Source organism: Geospiza fortis, unplaced genomic scaffold, assembly GCF_000277835.1.
Source record: "Geospiza fortis unplaced genomic scaffold, GeoFor_1.0 scaffold54, whole genome shotgun sequence".
Lineage (NCBI taxonomy): Eukaryota > Metazoa > Chordata > Aves > Passeriformes > Thraupidae > Geospiza > Geospiza fortis.
Genome location: NW_005054301.1, coordinates 10636045 through 10656106, shown reverse-complemented (window position 1 = coordinate 10656106; position 20062 = coordinate 10636045). Strand labels below are relative to the sequence as shown.

The 20062-nt window shown below is 36.5% G+C and overlaps 1 protein-coding gene across 1 annotated transcript in view; it reads right to left on the bottom strand.

Annotated features, from left to right (window-relative positions):
- Positions 1–1543: 1543 nt before the first annotated feature.
- The window catches only part of PRKD1 (protein kinase D1), a 108369-nt gene continuing 89850 nt past the window's right edge, over positions 1544–20062 (bottom strand). Inside the window, exons 13-20 of the mRNA XM_031065681.1 lie at positions 19847–19899; positions 18703–18775; positions 17676–17782; positions 17087–17248; positions 15642–15740; positions 14338–14605; positions 4709–4794; positions 1544–2509 (exon numbers count right to left, since the gene is read on the bottom strand). Of these exons, the coding sequence (XP_030921541.1) occupies positions 2291–2509; positions 4709–4794; positions 14338–14605; positions 15642–15740; positions 17087–17248; positions 17676–17782; positions 18703–18775; positions 19847–19899 (1067 nt within the window). The 3' untranslated portion in view covers positions 1544–2290. The remainder of the gene's footprint in view (positions 2510–4708; positions 4795–14337; positions 14606–15641; positions 15741–17086; positions 17249–17675; positions 17783–18702; positions 18776–19846; positions 19900–20062) is intronic.

The following is a 20062-nucleotide window of genomic DNA, read 5'->3' as shown; positions in this document are numbered from 1 at the left end:
AGTTAGTACATTAATTGTAAATGAAACCAAGTCAACTACTAAAATCCCAATTCACCTAAATTGATCAATAAGGAAGCAGAACTTTAAATCTGTTACTGGTTAATACCAAGGGAATGACACAACACAACACACAACTTCTGTGATATCTGGGCTCCTTATGAGCAGTCATGATATATGCATCTGAAAAAAGTTTTTATTACTCTTGTAATTCTCCTAATTTCCTCTTAGAAAAGTTAGTTTCTTTGACTTGACCCCTGGAGTACTCATAGAATAGAATAGATATAATCTTTCTATATCCATGAGTCCATCAGTGCACCTGTAAATGGACTTACTTTTAAATATACTCAAGCACATGCACTTTTACTAACAGAAAATTTGATACTCAGCCCAACTCTATTTTCATGTTTACTTTACAGTCAATTGATGATTAAGCTTAAGACTGAAAGAAAAATAAACAAAGGCCAACGATTAGCCAATATTTAGTCTTGTAGGAACATCCTGACAGAAAATATAGATATGGCAGAAAAATACAGCATGGCAGAATAATCGACACGTTAGACCTTGCCCAACAAGAGCTTCTTCAGAATATGTCAAGAGGCCATGATTATGAAAGACCTTAAGCAGAAAAGGATTTTGGTTTTTTTGGAAGCGGAAGTAGTGAAAGAAAGTGGGGAGGAAGGAGAAGAGATTTATAAATAATTTATCACAATACTTTTTAGTTTTCTAGAATATAATTTTTTCTGTTTGAATAGAGGTGCCTTTTCTTCATTTCCTCTATAGTACATACTAACCGTCCAGCAGACGTGTAAAATACAGAGGAAAAATTATTCTGGTTTTAGTGATGTTATGTATCTGACAAAAATTTTCTCAGGACAAAGCTCTTCTTCAATGAAAGAATGAATTTATCTAATGAAGAGCTCATGACTCTAACATAAAGTCAATATTTGAGCAGTGGAGCTTTACCATATGCGGCTATTAGCTCTTATCTTTGCGTACTTCTGCCTCTAGCCCCATGCATCTTTACATTTTTAACCTCAGTCTTACATTACAACCTATACATTAACTGTTTTTTTGCCAAGATAAACAATGGCGTAGAATAAATTTCAGCTTTTCAGTGAATTCCTCTGTCACATGTTTTTATAGTGCTGCCTGAACATCTCTCACTGTTAAAACTAAACAGCTTAGCATTGGTAGTCTAAGTAATAGCTAGAAATGAAAATTCGCATCTTTAAAGTTTTCAGGGGAAGAAGAGCAAGAAGATCTGTAGTTCAGTGGAACTCAGTGGAAAAGCAGAAGCAGTGCATTTCTCAAAAAACTAAAATTCTTTTAATGCATCAACTTCCACACTCCCTCAGTGTGTTTCAAAACTGAACAAAATGAGACCCATTAGGTTCTTATAAAATATGTGTGAAAGGAACAGAGGTTGTCCAGCAGCATTTTCCCACCTACCTCCACGCTGTCTTCTTGATGATGAATTAATTTATTCCACATACTTCTGATGCCACTCCAGGGTTATTTTAAACAGACAGTTTCATCAATGAACCTATTTTAACAAGGCTTTTATTGAAAACATACACAAAGTCAACACGTTATTTAGCTTTTGAATGTACATATTAGAGAATATTCATAATAGAGAAGAATATTTTAAGAAAAGGGGAAATACAACTGACATGCTGCAGTTGATATTTTACTAAGGCATTTAGGTTTAAGAGCAAGTTATACTGTGTGCATGTGTATCTATATACACGAACATACAAATACACAGGTTATCTGAAACTGTACAATTCTATGCAATTCATTATTTTTTGCCTTTTCTATTTTTAGAACACTAAATAAAGCTTTTATCCAAATGGTAGAAGTTGTTCACAGAACAGCAGTTATAATCTACTCTTCAAGAGTTTGCTTACAATTACAATACTAACGATGCACAAAATACCCCCGAGATCTTCCCGGGGAAAGTTCTCTCTTACCAAAATGAGGCTCAAGTAAGAAAAACACTAGTTTGCAAAGGCACCGTGGAGACAGGTTTTAATACATTAAATACAACATGAATCATTCACAATAACAAGTTTAGTGTTTCTGGGAACTTTTGTAAATACAACACAGTTGGTCACACAAAAATGTTTCTGTTGATTTGTCTTGGCAACTCAGATATATCAACAGTGTAACAGCATAACAGCTTTGTTCCCATCTGACAGAAAATAATGGCAGTTCTGCAAGGCAAACGTTAAACCTGACCGTATGTATTTATTAATTCCACAGTGTTTTGACAGATTATAGGGGATGTAACTTAAAGGATGCTGACACGCTCACTGAGGGCTTTCATTTCTGTTTCTTCTAGCTTGGTGTTTTCGTTATGGTTAGCACTTGGACTGATAAGGTGTGCTGGATACTGCAATCCATGTTCTTCTGAATACTGTTCCCACCGGGAGTCATCACTTTCATGGGTGATGTAACGTTCCCCCATTTTACATTCCAGTTCCCTTAAATCTAACCAGGTTTGGTAGTCCTGAAAAAGAATAACAGTATTACTTTTAGATTTCCTAAAATAAATTATACTCCCTTTGCTATCAATAACACTCAAAGTGCTATTAACTCAGCTATCTAAGGATCATCCCTATTGCTCTAGAATGGAAAAAATCTTATATAAATGTGAAATCTGCCTAAAGATATAAATTTCATCTCCAGAGGATTTTTTAATAAATTAATTTAATTGAATCGTCACAATTATAGTATAGAGTGGTTACAGGTTGTTTTGCAAAATGTATGGATATGTATAGATTGCCATAATATCTAACTGAGGCATGGTGGTAAAGCAATTCCTCCCTCTAGTCACAAGATGAATAAGGAAGAAGAAACATCTTTAAATCATACAAATACGTTCTAGTGATCTGTATCAGTCAAGACAGCTAAGTCTGTATCTCAGTATAATAATGCAGAACATAAATTCAGCTTGGGCTAGAAAAATCTCCTTTTCTGAACTTGGGCAATTACTGGTTTCCTCAAAGAAATGCATACATCTAAACATTAAGGTAGTTTGGAACTCCATGTTGACAGTCAAATGTAAGGATGGAAGTTAGTTTGAATCTCATGCTGTTTAGACCATTATGCACTGCAGCCTCTCAACTGTCCAAAGTATGCAAGATTAATAATTTCTTTTCTTATTCCCACCCAAAGCACACATGAAGCTGCAGTAATAGAGCCAATCCTAGCCCATGCAAACTAACCTCTCCTCATGATCCTGTACCCAGTTTTCTTTTTTCTCCTTCCCCTTGTCTCAGCCTAAGACACAACCCTAACCACATAGCCAAAGTACCAGAAAGCCTAAACAAAGCAAATGCATAAAGCTTTCATCTTTAATATCACATATACTTTGGTCTATTTCTTAGAGTCATGCTCTGAGAACACCACTAAGTCTCACTGCCCTGTAAGGAAAAATAACCACTGTTATCTTACCTTAGCCTGGAAGGCAGGACTCTTTTAGAAAGAGGACTCATCCCATCCCTGGCACTAGAGCTGCTGCTGAACTGCCTCATCTTAGTTCACCTCCACTCACTACTACACACGCAATAAAAGTGGATCTAGAGGAGAAGGACCCTGTCCTGCCACGTGAGACAGCCAGCATCCTTGCTGTAGACCTCAGCCCAGACACTTCTGATCCCACAGACTCAAGTAAATGCATTCTGCAATGGTTGCCAGGCAGAGGAGTGGTCTTGGAGGGAAAAAAACTAGTGAGGGACAGGAAATCTGAGGGTAAGAGAGCAAGCTCCAGATAAACATCCCTGAGAAAGGTGGGGTGTAGCATGGGCAGTTACAGCCCTTTTCCTCCTATACCAGAAGATCACCATCTATTTTGAGACACAGTATCAGCTATAACATACTGAAGTAGGACTCAGTTTTCTGGTTTGATAAAGATTCCTTTGGGATTGGGGATTATGCATCTGGTCTGTGCCATGCCTGTGCCATGATTACTTTCCTAGATGCAAACAAAGCTCCCTTGGGAGATCCAACAGGCTGATGCATCTGTCTGGCCTCAGCCGGTCCTCATCTCCAGGGAGGGACACAATGCCCTGGCCTGGGCTGTCCCCAGGCCTCCCTGCTCCTTGGCTGGGGATGCTGGAACAGGCCCTGGCTCCTCACTGCTTTGTCTTAGGCCTTAAACTTGCAGTAAACACTGCTGCCAGGATAAAAAAAATTACTATATCATATGGTGAGCACAAGACAGTGACTGCTAGCATCTTAAAAATTCCTTACATCTCAGTTTTTACTTGAAGAATTCAGTTGAATGTGGTTAATATATTTTCTTGGCAAGCACACAATTTCATTAGTTTTTGTGATGACTGTGAAGTGAAAGCCCATTGAATAATTTTAATAAGAAGTGAATCATTGTAAACTGCAGGCAATGAAATAATGTAAGTCAAATGACTACAAGGAGTTTTTTAATATACGTAATTTTCTAAGTAGACAAAAATGATAAAATATTTTTTAATGTATTCCGGCAGCATGAGGCTGTTTAGTATTGGAATCTAATACTTCAGAAATTAATGAGAAACCATAGGTAAACTGGTGAACAAGCATGAGGTTCTAAGGACATAAAATCATAATCAGGTTAATAGATTTTCTTAGATTCTACTACGCTTAAAGATGAAGATTTTTATATGTTTAGAGTCCAAACGCAAAAGTAAAAACATGGAATTTGGAGAAGTACCTGTAACCATGGGTGGCTTAATGTCTTGTCCACACTGTAGCGCTTTCTCATTTTCACTTGCAATAAATTATTTATGAGATCAATAGCTGAAAAGAAATAATATGGGAAAATATTAGTTCACATGTATTTGTTTCAACTAGGACATGCAAACAGAGAGCTACACAGACATGGTGGATGTAAAAAGAGAGCAGTTATCCCTTCTTACTCCAGCTTCTTACAAATTGCAATCAATGCTGATGTACCTGAAGGCACCCATGCAACTCTTCCTAATGGGATTACAACTGCTTTACTGAACAGTTGCCTGAAAATAATTCTCACACATATCCTGCTCAAGAGAAAAAAAACTCATGTTAGTAATGTCTACAGTTGTGTGATTTGACACATGGAGGCAACCAAGGCAAGCACCAAGCCACAGCTGAAATGCAAGGAGAAGGTTTATTCCATTGCACAGGCACAGGGACACCAGCTCTGCTAGGCTCAGCTCATCCTGACAGAAGGGGGGCACTGGCTGCCCCAATATATCAAAGGGCTGTGTGCACCCACAGTTCATCTCAAGGCTGTGCTTCTGTGATCTCTCTCCCAGCACGAGTGTCTGTCTGTCTGTGAGAGTGTTATCTCTACATGCAAATTCTACTTCTCAGAAAAGGCAGAGGATGAGCAACACTAGGCATAATAAATGGAGTTTTCCTATACCAACATTTTTAGCATCAAGGTGCATGGTCACTTTGAGTAAAAATATTCCCTCATTGTCAAATCTTCTAGCTTTAAGATTTTCCTCCCAAGAATAGTATTCTTCAGGTACCACAGTAAACAATATATATGTATATATATTTCTCAGACTTTCAGTGTCACTTACAACTGACAGCAGCACCTTCCCAGTCCCTAAATGGAGAAATTAGGTTTTGTAAGTCATCAAGTCTTTCAATCCTATTCTTTCGAACTGAGCATTGCTTCTACTTGCTAGTCAACAGTCAGCAGTGTCAGAAAAGTGAGAAGGGTGTCATTAACAATTTCATGACTTCTGTGGTTTTGGAGTCAATGATTCACTGAGGTTCACAGAATCACAGAATAGCTTAGGTTGGAAAGGTCCTTAGAGATCCAACTCTACTACCATGGGTAGGGAGACCTTCTACTAGACTGGACTGCTCAATTGATCTTGAACACTTCCACAGACGGGGCATACAGAACCTCTCTGAGCAACCTGTCCCACTGTATCATCACCCTCACAGTCAAGAATTTTCTCCTAATACCCAACCCTTTCCTAATAACCAACATAAACCTGCCCTCTTTCAGTTAAAAGCAATTACCCCATGTCCTATCACTACACGCCCTTGTAAAAGGTCTCTTGTAGCCTCCTTTAGGTAGTTCAAGGTGCTATATGGACTCCCCTGGAAACTTCTCCTCTCCAGGCTGAACAAAGCCAACTCTTTCACCCTGTAGGTATGTGTGCTGTGGTGCCTGAAGGGATGAGACCCATGAGCCAATGACCAGTGCATGGAAGTGCAATGAGTGACCCATTTGGAAAAATCTCTGTAATGAGACTGCTGAGCTTTGAATGCAATTACAGAAAAACATTAAAAAAAAAAAAGAGGCTATCATGAAAGGTTAAATCCTATTAGGTGGTGCTAAATGTTCAGCATGAGTTCTGGTGGAAAGTTACTCCAGAATAACTGACTAGCCACAAGGAATGATAATATTCCTGCAATTTTTCCATTTCATCACATTATCCCTTGGCATGTCCAAAGTATGCTGGTTTACATCTTTATTTCCCTGTTTATATCGTGGTGACAGGGAAAGATAGTCTAGAAAGTAACACAAACTCATGGCATCACTGAGGGGCACCAGGTCTGAAACACGTCAGATGAATATTGTTGCCAGCTGGGTATTAAAGGAGCTGAATAATCATCTTGTCTGTTTTAAGAGTATGAGATGGGACAAAATTCTTTAAACCAATTATCTCTGAGGCTGTATTTTGTACAACAATATGGAAAAGCTTTTCTTTTTTAACAGAGACTTCCTCTCTGCAGGCTTGATTTGCCATCTAGGGCTTTATGTGTGCGTATGCCACGGGGCAGAAAACAATGAAAACAATATCCAGGAAAATGGGAATGCACATGGCAGTCTATCTGAATTTATGCAGTTAATTTGACAGACAAGTTTATTATTGGCAATAGGAGACTATCACTAAAGCAGCCTTGACTTCCTGGTGATGAATACTGTCTTGGAAATCAAAGCAATCATGGGAATGATAGAAAATAAATCTCAGGACTTTTGACAAAGAAAGCATTGCCAGAGGCTCTGAGCCATTCTTTTCCTGGAACAGATGATCCTAATTTTACTTTTCTATTGTGGACAAACAGATGGTTATCTACTGACTCTTTTAGCATCAAGAACAGTTAATGCTAAATTCTCTAACTCGTGTTTATTTTGTTCCCTTTCAAAATGCTGGTGAACTGTATGTAGGATTAAAAAGTGGATATCCAGTAAGACCATTACTGACAGATGGCATCATTCTTAAAACTGATTTGTTTTCCAAACTAGTCAGGTAATCTTCTTCCTCTTTATTCACAGGAGACATTCTCAGGTTCCAAACTATGGGGAAGAGATTAGGAAGTCTGTCATACATGACGGTTTTGATACTACATATGAAAAACTAGTGACCATTGCTTCCATCTGATGTTTCAAAGAGGAAAACATAGTCCCTTTCCCACTGCAGAAGATCTGGGTATCATCAAACATCAGCATCTTCTGCAACACTGTCCAACTTACCCTTAAATTCAGCAGTATTGAAGTAAGACTTCAGTCTTTTGATATATAAGCCAGTGCTGAATGTGAATTTAGTAGGGCTACCATTTCTTTATTATTTTCAGTGGCATTTGAGTACATATGATCTTCAGAGTTCATTTTTCAATCATTTACGATAAATTTCAGTTTAAAAAATAGGTCAAGAACTTGATGAGAGGGTTGACTGTCCTGGTAACTGCTGTGATGTAGGTGCACATATCCCAGCATGTGCCTCGGTAACTGTCAAGTACCCACCGAGGGTTGATAATGTCTCTATTACATTCCTTCTGTGCAACCCACTGGAAGCAGATATGACCGTGAGCCTCACAAGTGATGATATCATATTTAGCTATCCAACTTTCCTCAAGTTGCAACAGGACGAGGGGCCCCTTTGCCCCTTTTTTCACATCAGGACAAGGATGTATTACATGTAATAACATATTTCTCTTTATTCTTGGGGGAAATTACCAATGGCTTGTTGAGCAGACCACAAAGGGACTGGTCTAGAAAAAAATCACTAGAGCAGGTGCACAAAAACAGACAGGGAAGAAAACTATGATGAGGGTGAAAAGGCAGTTTCCTTGGATGGTTACAATTCTCAGTATCAAGCAGTCGAGAACAGTTTACACAGACAGTCTGCTTGTTTCACCACTGCAATATTGCTGTCTCTGTAACCAGTTTTGCTGTTTTTTGTTTTTTATCTAGAGTTCTTTTTGCCAGGAAAGTTTTGTCTATCCCTTGCCTCTTAAGAAATAAGCATGAATAAATAAATAAGAAGAAATTCAACATGCCTACTAGAAGTCCACCTGAAGTAGAAACTCAAACTATCTGATACAATTTTATTTGCTTTATTACTCAAAGTTTTCAAACTTAGGTGAAGGAAGAAAATACAGGCTTCAACAGCAAAGTCTTTGCTACTTTTTATCAGGAAATCATGCAATTCAAGAAATGCCACTTGTTGAACCTGTAGGAGTTCTATCTGAGTAACAGAAGCCAAGATGCAAATGATAGATACAGGCAGGGCAACAAAAGAACAGTGCAGGGCAAAGCAAAGAAGAATCTAGGAAGTTTAATAACGACATTGTGAGTGCTGGAATTTTTAAAAGACTGCTGCTGCTTTTTAAAGACTTGTGGAAAGTTCACGTGTTTAAACTCACAAAACCCCCATCCTGTTCTGACAGCATCCTGACAGCCATTATATTATAAAGCTTAGTCTGGCTTCAATTCATGTAAAATGAATGAACAGTAAGATGCATGTTGACTCAATTTCTGAATTAAAAAAAATACACATAATTGTTTGACTATTAAATTTTGAGTTGTACTGCTTAAAAACACTGAAGATAAAAACTTGAAAGGCATTACATTTATTTTCAACATACAACTTCAGGGAGCCAAATCTGGGCATCATCTGTTACAAAATTAAATATTCTGTCTAGGAAGATGAAGCAGTTTTGAGGAGAGGGCAGTAACTACATAGTATTTTTAAGTATTTTCATGAATTTTCACGGATTTTTTTCTTTAAATCAGGTTTTAAAATAATCCTTATCAGACATTTTAGGAGCTTTATAAAATTTTATAGTATTCCTCTGTAAAATCTATAATTAAATAAATTCAGAGCATTAAGAAAGACCACCTCTGCTCTGCACACAATCTAGGGGAATGCACCAGGTTATTACCAAGAAGGCAACCTGAGTGAAAGTTCTGAGAGGATTTTGGAAGTGCTTTTTATAATACTTTTATGGACTCCTATTTACCTTTTTATGGGCTCCTGCTTACCTTCCATGATAGTGTAAACAGTCAGTTGAAGACTTATAAAGTTCCAGGAGCTGGAGACTGTTAAAGGGAATAAACTAGCCAACTGCTCCAGTAGAATGAGTACTGGCCTTTTAGACAGGTGATCATTCAGCAGAATCCCCAACAGAAAAATTCAAATGCAAACTTTAGAAAGCTCTGTATCCCTTTGATTTTAGGGAAGACAGCTGTTTAGTTTCAATTCACTGGAAAGAACCTCCAGCCAGGAGGTTCGTGACTCTATACTGCTTATGCAAGTTTATTAATATGGCAAATAATTAATTGTAGTATGGAAAAAGTCACAATTTTCACTCTAAGTATCAAATTAACACAATAATTGCTTTTCACAAGAATGACTGGTTTAACTCAGCTAGGATGTGCCCTGCACATAAATGCAAAAGTTTACCAAATATCTGAAAAGCCCTATTACAAACATATCATTCATTTAGTCCTTCCCCACAGATTTAAACTTTTTACATAAGTTATAAACAAGAAATCACCTTAAGGATATATAAAAAAAAGCAGTCCTAAATTAATGATAAATTTATAATTGATTAAGAATTTTAAAAGTACACCTAGAAAACTACCTACTCTTACTGCCATCATTTGTACAAATTTAAGCTGCTTCCACTAATACAGGAGGTCCAGGACTTCCTAGACCCTGGATTTTTCTAAGAATAGGGTAATTGACTAGAGGTCATCATTATTATAATTTTTTCATATACACAAATCCCTTTCCTGCTGCTAGTCAATACAGCTTTGTTGACAAATGCTCCAGTGTACATGCAGTTATTTTAGCATAAAATGGTGTTCAGCTGGCTGAGATTTTCAGGCACATAGATTCAGTTGAACCCTCAAAAGAAATCCTAAGCCTGGCAATTCTAAGCTGTTCCCTGCAAGAGAGGTTTCCTAATACTAATTTATCCAAGCAAATGTGTAAGAAGAGCCAAGACCTCTTTTTTAACAGCTAGCTAAACATTTACAGAGGCAGAGAGCATCTCTGAGCTATAACATGCATTGACCTCCTGATACTCAATGCTCACTCATTCATGTGACTTTCTCATTAATGTGTGAAGCACTGAAGTTTATATTCACATTATGCTGCAAGAAGTGTAAATAAATACTGACTCAAAGGCAGCCATGGTATTTATATATGACTGCAAAGCGTTGTAACAGGGACACCATGACCAAATTTAATGCATGATAGGAATGGCATTGTTTCTTCCCAAGTTATTTTAATAATATTAAGTGATGTGAAGCACCTAATCGACAATGTGTGATGTACACAACACAGCCCATCAGGTTAGTAGCAATAGCTGTGCTGGAGGTAGCTGATGAAAAAAGAATTATGAATACAATGTTTTATGAAAATAGGACAGCGGAATGAAAAACACTATGAATAATTCCAATCTTGATACAGCACATTTTAGGACCATACACTTCAAAAGAATAGCTACCACAGTGAAGACATAGCACATAAAATATACTAACAGATAGAGAGAAAAAAATCCATCATGGAGTTCTATCTTTATATTTAGCAGTATTTATTTCTTGTGTCATGTAGTGAAGTAAAAATAAATCTCTTGAGATGATGCAAATTTGGTAGACTGGAAGGTCAAAACTGGAAACAAACAGTAAAGCTGTTGAAAACAGGTTCCATGTTTGAGACATGTGAAATTTAAAGCTATAAAATAGATAGGAATTCTGCAAGCAGATTCCTCTATATCAGTATCTAGCAAAATGCCACAATGAGGACTGAATTAAGTTCAAATTGTCATGCAGCAATTCAGTGAATTTGGAAATGCAGCCTGGCTTGACAAACATTGAAGAGAGAGCAGAAATAGACTGGGCAATGAATTGCTGAATGGCTCTGACCAAACCTGGTTTTCTAAAACATACCAAACATCTACCACAAAAACTACCTACCTCTAGTAATGTGTTACAATCTTATTTAGACATCCTAAAACAGAATCAGATTTTGGGATGTGTTCTTTTGAAAGAGTGAAGTTACTAGAAAAATATGGAAAAATGCAGCCACTTAGGTAAAAACCAGAAGTCCCTATGGAGAAACCTACAAAACTGAAAAGTCTTCATTTTCTTAAGTTGGATAAAAGAATATCTTAAATGGATAAAAGGAAGGACAAAGCATTACACAAAAAAGCTAAATTTCCCATCAGGAAGAGTTGGTGAAATTAATCTAGGAGTTATGACATCAGACAGACACATTAAGGAAAAAGAGGACTCAGTGAATTACTAGACCATATAAATGACTGGCAGAGAAGACAACTGCTGATGGTGACTTAAAAACATTAAGCATTCAGAAAATATTATCTTCAAATAAGTTCTTTCTTCTTGGCTTGTGATTGCAGATTTTAAGAATTGTTATAAAATGCTACAGAAAAAGTTACTATCAAGAAAATTAATACTGACCAGAATATTACCCAATATGACACACTTTTCCTCCAAAACACAACTTATCTCCATGTGCTTTTCCTCTGAATCCATTAGACTTTAAGTATATTATTTATATTACCATGCAGTTTAAATTGTTATGGGTCATGTGTTTTTGATTAATCTATCACCTCAGCAGTGCAATTTAAAATTTGAAAATCGAATTTTACCTAAAGACCAGTGATTGACTAAGTAACATATATTGGGAATATGAAAGCTACTTTACCATTGCTGTTACTTTTCCAGACACATTGTTTACATATGATCAGCGTCATTTTCTTTTCTTTTAAAGTTTCACTACCCTCTCTGCCTTCTAGCTCACAAATTAATATGCTGTTGTTTAGGAAGTATCAGGAAAAGCATGTGATGTGCACTAAAGCCAAAGTGGTACTAAAGACAGCATAATTCACTCTAACTGCTGCGCTATCTATTGAATTCAAAGAAATATATGCTTTTCCCTCTCTGATTACAATAAAAATAGAAGATGGGAATAACTAAATTTATCCATTCTTAAACTTTTTACATGAGCAGTGGTCTGAAGAGAGCACTGGAATAGCTACAGTTGCAAGAAGTTTTAGACATTTGGCTCTCTGAGTCACAGCAATAATCATGGACATGACACAAAAGGTTTAACTGCTGTTCGCCTTTCCTTAGCATGAATCTCTGCAATAGGCATGCAGAAGTTCCTTCATAAAAACTTTAAAATAATCTGTGTCTGTCCCCTAAATGATCCAAATGCCATATTTGTGGTATTAATAAACATGGCACTGTTCAGAACTCTAATACAGATTAGATGTGTTAGGACACCAGGACAGATTTGCATTTTAACCATGCTGCACTGTCAGAGGTAACAGAAACTGGATGGAGCCAGCAGGTCCACAGGGGCGGCTCCTGCCCTCTCACAATCTGTGCAAGAGAGTGAAGCAGGACATGAGAAAAACATTCTTTTATTTTCCCTAAGTGATATGGAATTTGAGTTCAAAATTGAGCTCTAAAAATCAGCCTTTTCAAGTAATACTTGGACAGAGATCCAGACTTCAACTCCCTGATGTAACGGAATCTCTTCAGACATTTTCCAGGTTTTCATTTAGCACAACCACATTTAGAGTGGTTCATCACCTAGCAATCCAAGATATGTAATAAAATCACAATGTATAAGCAGATTTTAATTTAGTAATTTGTTAAAGTGGGTTTCCCTCCCTTCTGCATGCTTGCAGCCTGGTATCCATCAACTCTTAATGAAGGCTGTGATTCTACAAATGGAGAGATAACACCCAAGTAGGTGAGTTTTCTGTAGGTGCTCTACTGAATCTTCACCTCTGAGTGTAAAAATTGATCTTCTGTCTACCACAGTAGAAACTTGTGGGAGACAATTTCTTGCAGCTTCCCCTGTGTTGATTGCTGTTTGCTTATCTCTAGCGACAGATAAAGCTTTGCTGCCAACAGATTCTGTCAGCTTACATATCAAAGTGTGTGGAGGTTCAGGAGAACTTCAGTGTGTAATTGTGCAGATTCATAGCTTTTTTTTTCTCCAACAGATTTCAAACTTCATCTGCCACTGAGACAAAATAACAAACAATGATCTCAGAGCATTTTCAGAAGAGAATCTCACATGGCTGCAATATTTAGTAATAAGCATTAGGCACACTACTCTAAACTATGCTTAACCAGTATGTTAAACACATCACCTGAAAAGCAGTAAAATGGTACTGTAAATACCAGAAATTATAAATGCTAATATTGTGCTTCAGTTTGGCACATATTACAATTCAGAAAAGGATATAAGATCCAATGCTTATAATGTTTCTTTGCTTTAAGACTTACACTCCTGCAGAACTCTGGACTAAAAAAAAACAAATCCCAAAGAAAATCAAATTGCCTGAAAATGCTATGTATGTGAAAATGTTAGTGAAACCAGAAGGGCCTGTTTTTTTAAATGGCCTACTGAGTTGTGTTTAGACCCATTTTTAATAGAACTAATTTACCTTCTTTAAAGATGTTCCTAGTGAACTAGTCACATTATTCTTTTGTTTTTTATCAAAAGTCTTTGATGCCATTGACCAGAACTCGAGTTTCAAAGGTCTCACAGTTATCTCCAAGCCTTTTCCCCCTGCATGAAGTCTCTTGTATGACATTTTCTCACACTGTTCCTGAACTCTCATCTACGGAATTGTTCACTTTTATCTTCACACAAAGATATCAGAGTACAGCATCCAATTGAAACCAAACTCAATTACTGAAACAAGTAGAACAAGAAACAGACTGCAGATGCAATAGAGCTGAATGATGAGGTACATAAATGAATATACACAAAACCAATTACAGCAGCTTAAGCTCCCCACAGATTCTATAGCAATCTCATCTGTAGGTGGTTATGTGCCTCCTTCAACACCTCCTGGAGCGATCCCATGCTAGGAGATTATGCCATATGCAGTCTACACGTGCTCTGTAGGAAATGTCTAAAGCAACTGATAGCACAAAACAAACACATTGCATTACTGGAATTTTTTTTTTAATTCTGTTACATACAGGAAAAAATATAAAAGCAAAATACATCTACTCTTTTGAGTACTTAAATAAGAAGAGTCACAAATAGGTATTACCTTCAAGAGAAATTTCCTTCCATGGATTAGGTGGATACATGAAAGCAGCATTCTGGATTTGGTCATGTATGTCTTCATCTTCATTGAATGGAAAGGTCCCACTGAGGCTTACATAAATGATGACACCCACTGACCACATATCCAGAGATCTGTTATAGCCTTTGTTTCTCAGAACCTCTGGAGCAAGGTAGGCTGGTGTTCCTACAACTGAACGCCTAAATGATTTCTCTCCAATGATTCGGGCAAAGCCAAAGTCACAAAGTTTTACCTGTTTAATGAAAAATCCTATAGTAAGACATACATTATTTTTATTATCAAATACATAGTTGGGGAATCATCAATTAGTTGCAAGATGCATCTCTACTGTTCCTTCAAGGGTACTTTTTTATAAACTCCTCTTTGAGAGGAATGTTCTTATTCCTCTGAAACAGTTGACTGGAAGACCAGTCCATAGTATCTCTTCTGTTCCTTCATTCCTTCATGAATAAAACACAGTTGTGGATAGGCCCAACAGCTCAGGTTTGTGATGAAAGTAGTAATAGATAATAATACTTTTCATTCATAGCATAAGAACACAGCAAACAGAAAAAATGTTTTACCTATGGCTTTCTCCTAAAACAAGTTAGTTCTTAAACTTCCACTTTTATTTTATTATGGATCTAGTTATACTCTGACTCTCTGCAAACTTCCTTGTCTGAGTTCTAAAAAGTAACAGATTAAGCAGCTTGAAAATTCTCACTTAAAACAACTCAGTACAGATCCTTCCCTACCAATTATTGATACTGATATTATCTAAAAATTATCAATAGTACTCATTTTGAAAATGGGTGATTGAGGGAAATTATAGATGAACTCTGTAGACTGAAGGTAACAGAGCTGATAAAAACACCTTTTAATGAGAAATATAACAAGTCAGAATGTGTATTTAAATATCCTGTGATCTACATGGCATTTAAATGTATAGAATTAAAGAAGAAGCTCTTGTTCTTCATGAGCCCTATTCGAACTTTCAGAAAAATAACTTTATGGAGCAAATCAACCAGCCAAGTAATTTGTGCTTAATGGTGAGCAAATTAGAAATGATCACACAAGTAGCCATGTCACACTTGAAAATCTAGTTCAATATTTTAATTATATCTAGTTCAACAAATGACAAGAATCAAGGATTTTCAAACATAACTTCTTTATGAAGTAGCTTGAATAAGTGATCAACTTTTTCTTACCTGAAAATTCTGTGCAGACAGGTTACATAAATACTTATTAATTACAACAATTTATCTTAAGAAAGGGTATTTTCTACTTGCCTGTGGGAAAGGATCAGCTGATGCCAATAACACATTTTCTGGTTTGAGGTCACAATGAACAATATTTTTGAAATGAAGATGTCTTAAAGCAACAAGGATCTGTGAATAAACAAATCAAATTATGGTTGGTTGTTTTATAATGTTTGAACAGTATCAGTGACCAGAGAAGCAAGGACTGGTGTGAAGAAAAACAAATCAACAAGAATGTACCTTTTACAAGAATATCAACAATGAAAAAAAAAAAACTTAACAAAAACCAAAATGCTGTGCCTCAAGTTTTCTTGATGTTTCACTGCATCACATATTTTTCCCTCTCCAAGAGTTTACACTATAAACATCTTTTAAAAACTGGGTTCTAAGTATTTATTTACTTTTTTGTGCATGAAATCTTTAAATGTAGTAACATTTGCAGAATGACCTTTCATATCTAGACTCAACTAAAAACATTTCACAGAAATATTACATAATCCAATTGAAGTGTTTTATTGATGGCAGAAAGAATGGAGAGTGCTGTATGTATTTCTGTTCTGTTACAAACACATAAATATAGTGATAGTGTCACAGACATCCATCCTTTTTGTGTGGCTTTAACTCCTTGTGTTTGGTCAGGGGCTGACAGAATTTAACACTGCATTAGAGCAGTGAACAGTGAGGAGGCTGAATGAACCTGTGAACAGAAGAAATCAAATTCTAAAGCTGGTGGCAGTTTTGTCCATTAAAGCCTGGAAACTAGGAAACCTGTTAAATTCTACATCAAATAAGGAATTTATAACAATAAACACCATAACACTGTTGCTCCTGCTACATTCTTTTTTCCTGACTGCTGAAACATGGGTCTCTCTGACTGTGAGGCGGTTCACTACCAAAGTGTGTATCTAAATTTAAAACAGTATTTTGGGCAGCCAAAGAAGCAGTATGATACTATTACAGGAATATAACAACAGGAAGCTCAAATAAATCCCATACTAAATTGTTAATAGAAGTAATAATGGAATCCAGACTCAGACACAGGTAGCACTGAGATCCAATCTCAGCACAGAAAATAGATTTAACAGTGTATAGTATGAACTGCAGTGGTTTGATATCAGGCAGTTCAAGAGGCTCAAATTTCTTTTTGTAGTTCTCCAACAGTTTGCTTTTAGTGCTTTCCTTTCTTGTGCTTAATTCTTCCATCATATGAGAAACTGTAGGTTGATGGCCCCTCCATCCAGCAGCCAACAGCTCTGTACGTGTCCAGTTTTAAGCCCTCTTAATGGTTTACTATCTATAATGTAGATAGTAACATTGAGTCATGTAAAGAAAGCTGTTCTACCACCCCTGTTTTACTCAGACTTTTATAAACCAGCCAGGTAAATTATGTCAAAAGAAAAACAGAAGAAACATAATGTTAATAGTGATAATAATTGACCTCAAATGTCTTTCCAGGTCTATAATTAATTTCTTACCTGAGTAATTAAAAACTTAGTTATTCTCTCTGGCAATCTGCCCTTTTCACTTGACAAGATCATCTCCAGCATGTCTCCATGGAGTTTTTCCATAACAACAAAGACTCTCTCTGGTGTCTCAAACATACACTCCAGATTTACAACCCCAGGATGATGAAGATTCTATTAAATATAAACACAGCACTGGATTTCTCAATATGATCAGTAGCTTTTATCATTGCATACTCAGACTTCACACTGCCACCTAAACCAGACAATGTTTCAGTATTCCGTAATTTAAACTGTGTGCCTAACCTGAAGGCCACAGGGACAAAATTTCTAGGGGAAGTACAGGAGAATGTATGAATTTCAAATTAGTTTAACATACATTTTCTTTATTGTGTCTGGTGCTTAAAACCGCAGAAATTGTAACTCCTCATGTGACATTGCTGACACATTTGGTTTTGGCTTTTTATGGATAATATACAGAAAAAATACTAATATTTTTGCAAAGACACTAGTGATTATAAATTAAAATCATTATATTATTATCTGGTGTTTACAGAAATAAATAATGGAGCTAATACAGTAAAAAAGAACAGAAAAGTACCTGTAAAATGGCAACTTCATTACGAAGTTGACTTTCCTGTTTAGTTGGAAATCTTAGTTTATCAATTATTTTAATGGCAACATCTCTTCCAGTTTTGCGATGCTTTCCTGCATTAATAAAACAAAAGCTCTCTATCAATTAACATGATTAGTTATGAAAAGTGTTCCCTTTTCATGGGTTGTACAAATGGCCATAACCAAGTAATCCTCAGAGCTGGCTTGCAGATAAGATATTAAAAGTTTTCTGTCATTTCTCTTCTTCCCACCCTTTGACATAGAACTTACTATCACCTGACAAAGCCATTTAAACATGTAGGAAACAAACATATGAGAAAGTTAGCTCTACATTTCAACAGTATAGATGCAAAGTAATTTTCTCATATATGTGTAAGCTGCAGCTGCATTCCGTGCAACTGGCTGGTTGTAGGCTTAGTCCTTCGCTGGTAGCTCCACACTAGCAAATAATGAAATATGTGATAGCCTTTAGGCATGTTAGTGCCTGTCCCAGGTTTATCAGAGAGTCAGAGATACCTCAGTGAGAAATTTGTTTTTAGTTCTAACTTCACACTGTCTCAAATAACAGCTGTACCTAAATACATCCCCCAAAAAACTGCAGGAAAAAAAGGAGAAAAGAGAGAGGAAAAATTAATAAGAAAATAAAAAGATAAACAATTCTAACAAGCTACTGAAGAAACAAAAAAATGCCTCACTGAAATATGTAAAGAAACACAGAGGGAGAAGAATATGTTTTTCATGCATTACAGTTCTCAAAAAGAACAGCTTTATTAGAACTTACAGAGAACATGAAGCTATTCATAGACATTGACCCACCACTGGGCAGAAAACTTCAATCTACAAAATTACTTCATTAACATAAAATATAAACATATATTTTGTTGAACGTATATGTCTTAAATGAGACAACAGACAGCTAATTTCTGCAACAAAACATTTCAGAGTCCAAATATTTTCCCCATTCAAGAAAATTTTTATCTTAAGCACAATTGTACAACACACCAAAGCCTTACCTCCATAAACAATTCCAAACTGTCCTGATCCCAAAACTTCATCTGGGAAGATCTGGTATACAGTGCTAATATCCTGTTTATACAAACAACAGATATTAAGCCCTAAGAATATGGAAAGAAAATTTGCATTTCATTTGCTTTTTCTAGTGAGAAGTAGCATCCTTTTAGTACAGTACATTTAAAATATTTTATTTGCCAAGAATTTCCGGTGTGTTTTCTTACAAGCCATAGTAACTGTAATTGCTGTAAAAGCTGATGAATCTTCAACAGGTTCACTGAGAGGGGTAAAATATTCCATTTGTGCCAGAGAGGCAGTCTCATGTCTCACTATTTCTCAGTGCTGTAACACAGGCTAAAGTACAAGCTGTTAGCAGGTTCATTTGGGAGACTCAAACAAACATCAAATCTTGCAGCTCAGCTTTATTTTCCTGGTATTTAACCAGCAGCATATACAACAGAGTAAAAGAGTGTCTAATTCATAATAAAGGCTGTCTTACTTTTTGTTAGGAAACAAATGGACACATCCCTAGCAGGCAATCTTTTTCTGACAACTACCAGAGCTGTCCCAAAGCTTTAGCTGGCTGCAGGGAGTATCTGTTTGTTCCATCTGCCATGAGATAGAAAACAAGCAGTGTGGCTGCTTAACTTGACTACATGACCCATGTCTAACTATCCTAGAGTAAAAGAAACCCAGAATTCTCTATGTATGTGTTTTGAAATATGCAACTCTTCCTTTGCATACAAACAGTTTCATCTTTGTACAACAAAGAATATCTGATCTCTCAGTTATGACAGGAAATGGTATATTTATCAAATTTTGTGGTCAGTTTTACAAAGTTCAGTTGACAAATTCCATGAACCAGTAATTTCTACACCTCCCTTTTCCATTTGGTAATTAACATCCTACACAGACCCACAGTTAAAGCCTGTGAAATTACCCATACATAATCCTTGCATCTCGAGAAAAGGTGCCATGAAGATGGCTTTTGTCAAAAGTTAAGAAAGCGAATTGTTTGTTAATTTCTTCAAAGTCAGTGAGAAATGGCTGATGGGAACTCCCCTAACGCTCCTCTTGAAAAGCAGATCAATGACTTTGCCAGCTTAATCATAGCATGTCTAGCACCAGCATCAAGAGAACACTCACCACGTTTTCTTGGACTTGGCAGTTTGACACAGAAATACTGATGGATATATCCCCTGGGGAAGAAAGCAAAGTATACTTTAGATTGCTGTGCTTTTAGTTCAAACATGTAGTAATAGGAAATGACATTCATATTACCTCAGTATCCACTGACAGCTCTAAAATTGGACCAATTAGGTCAGCTCGTTCGTCTACCAGCTAATATAAAATTATACCAGC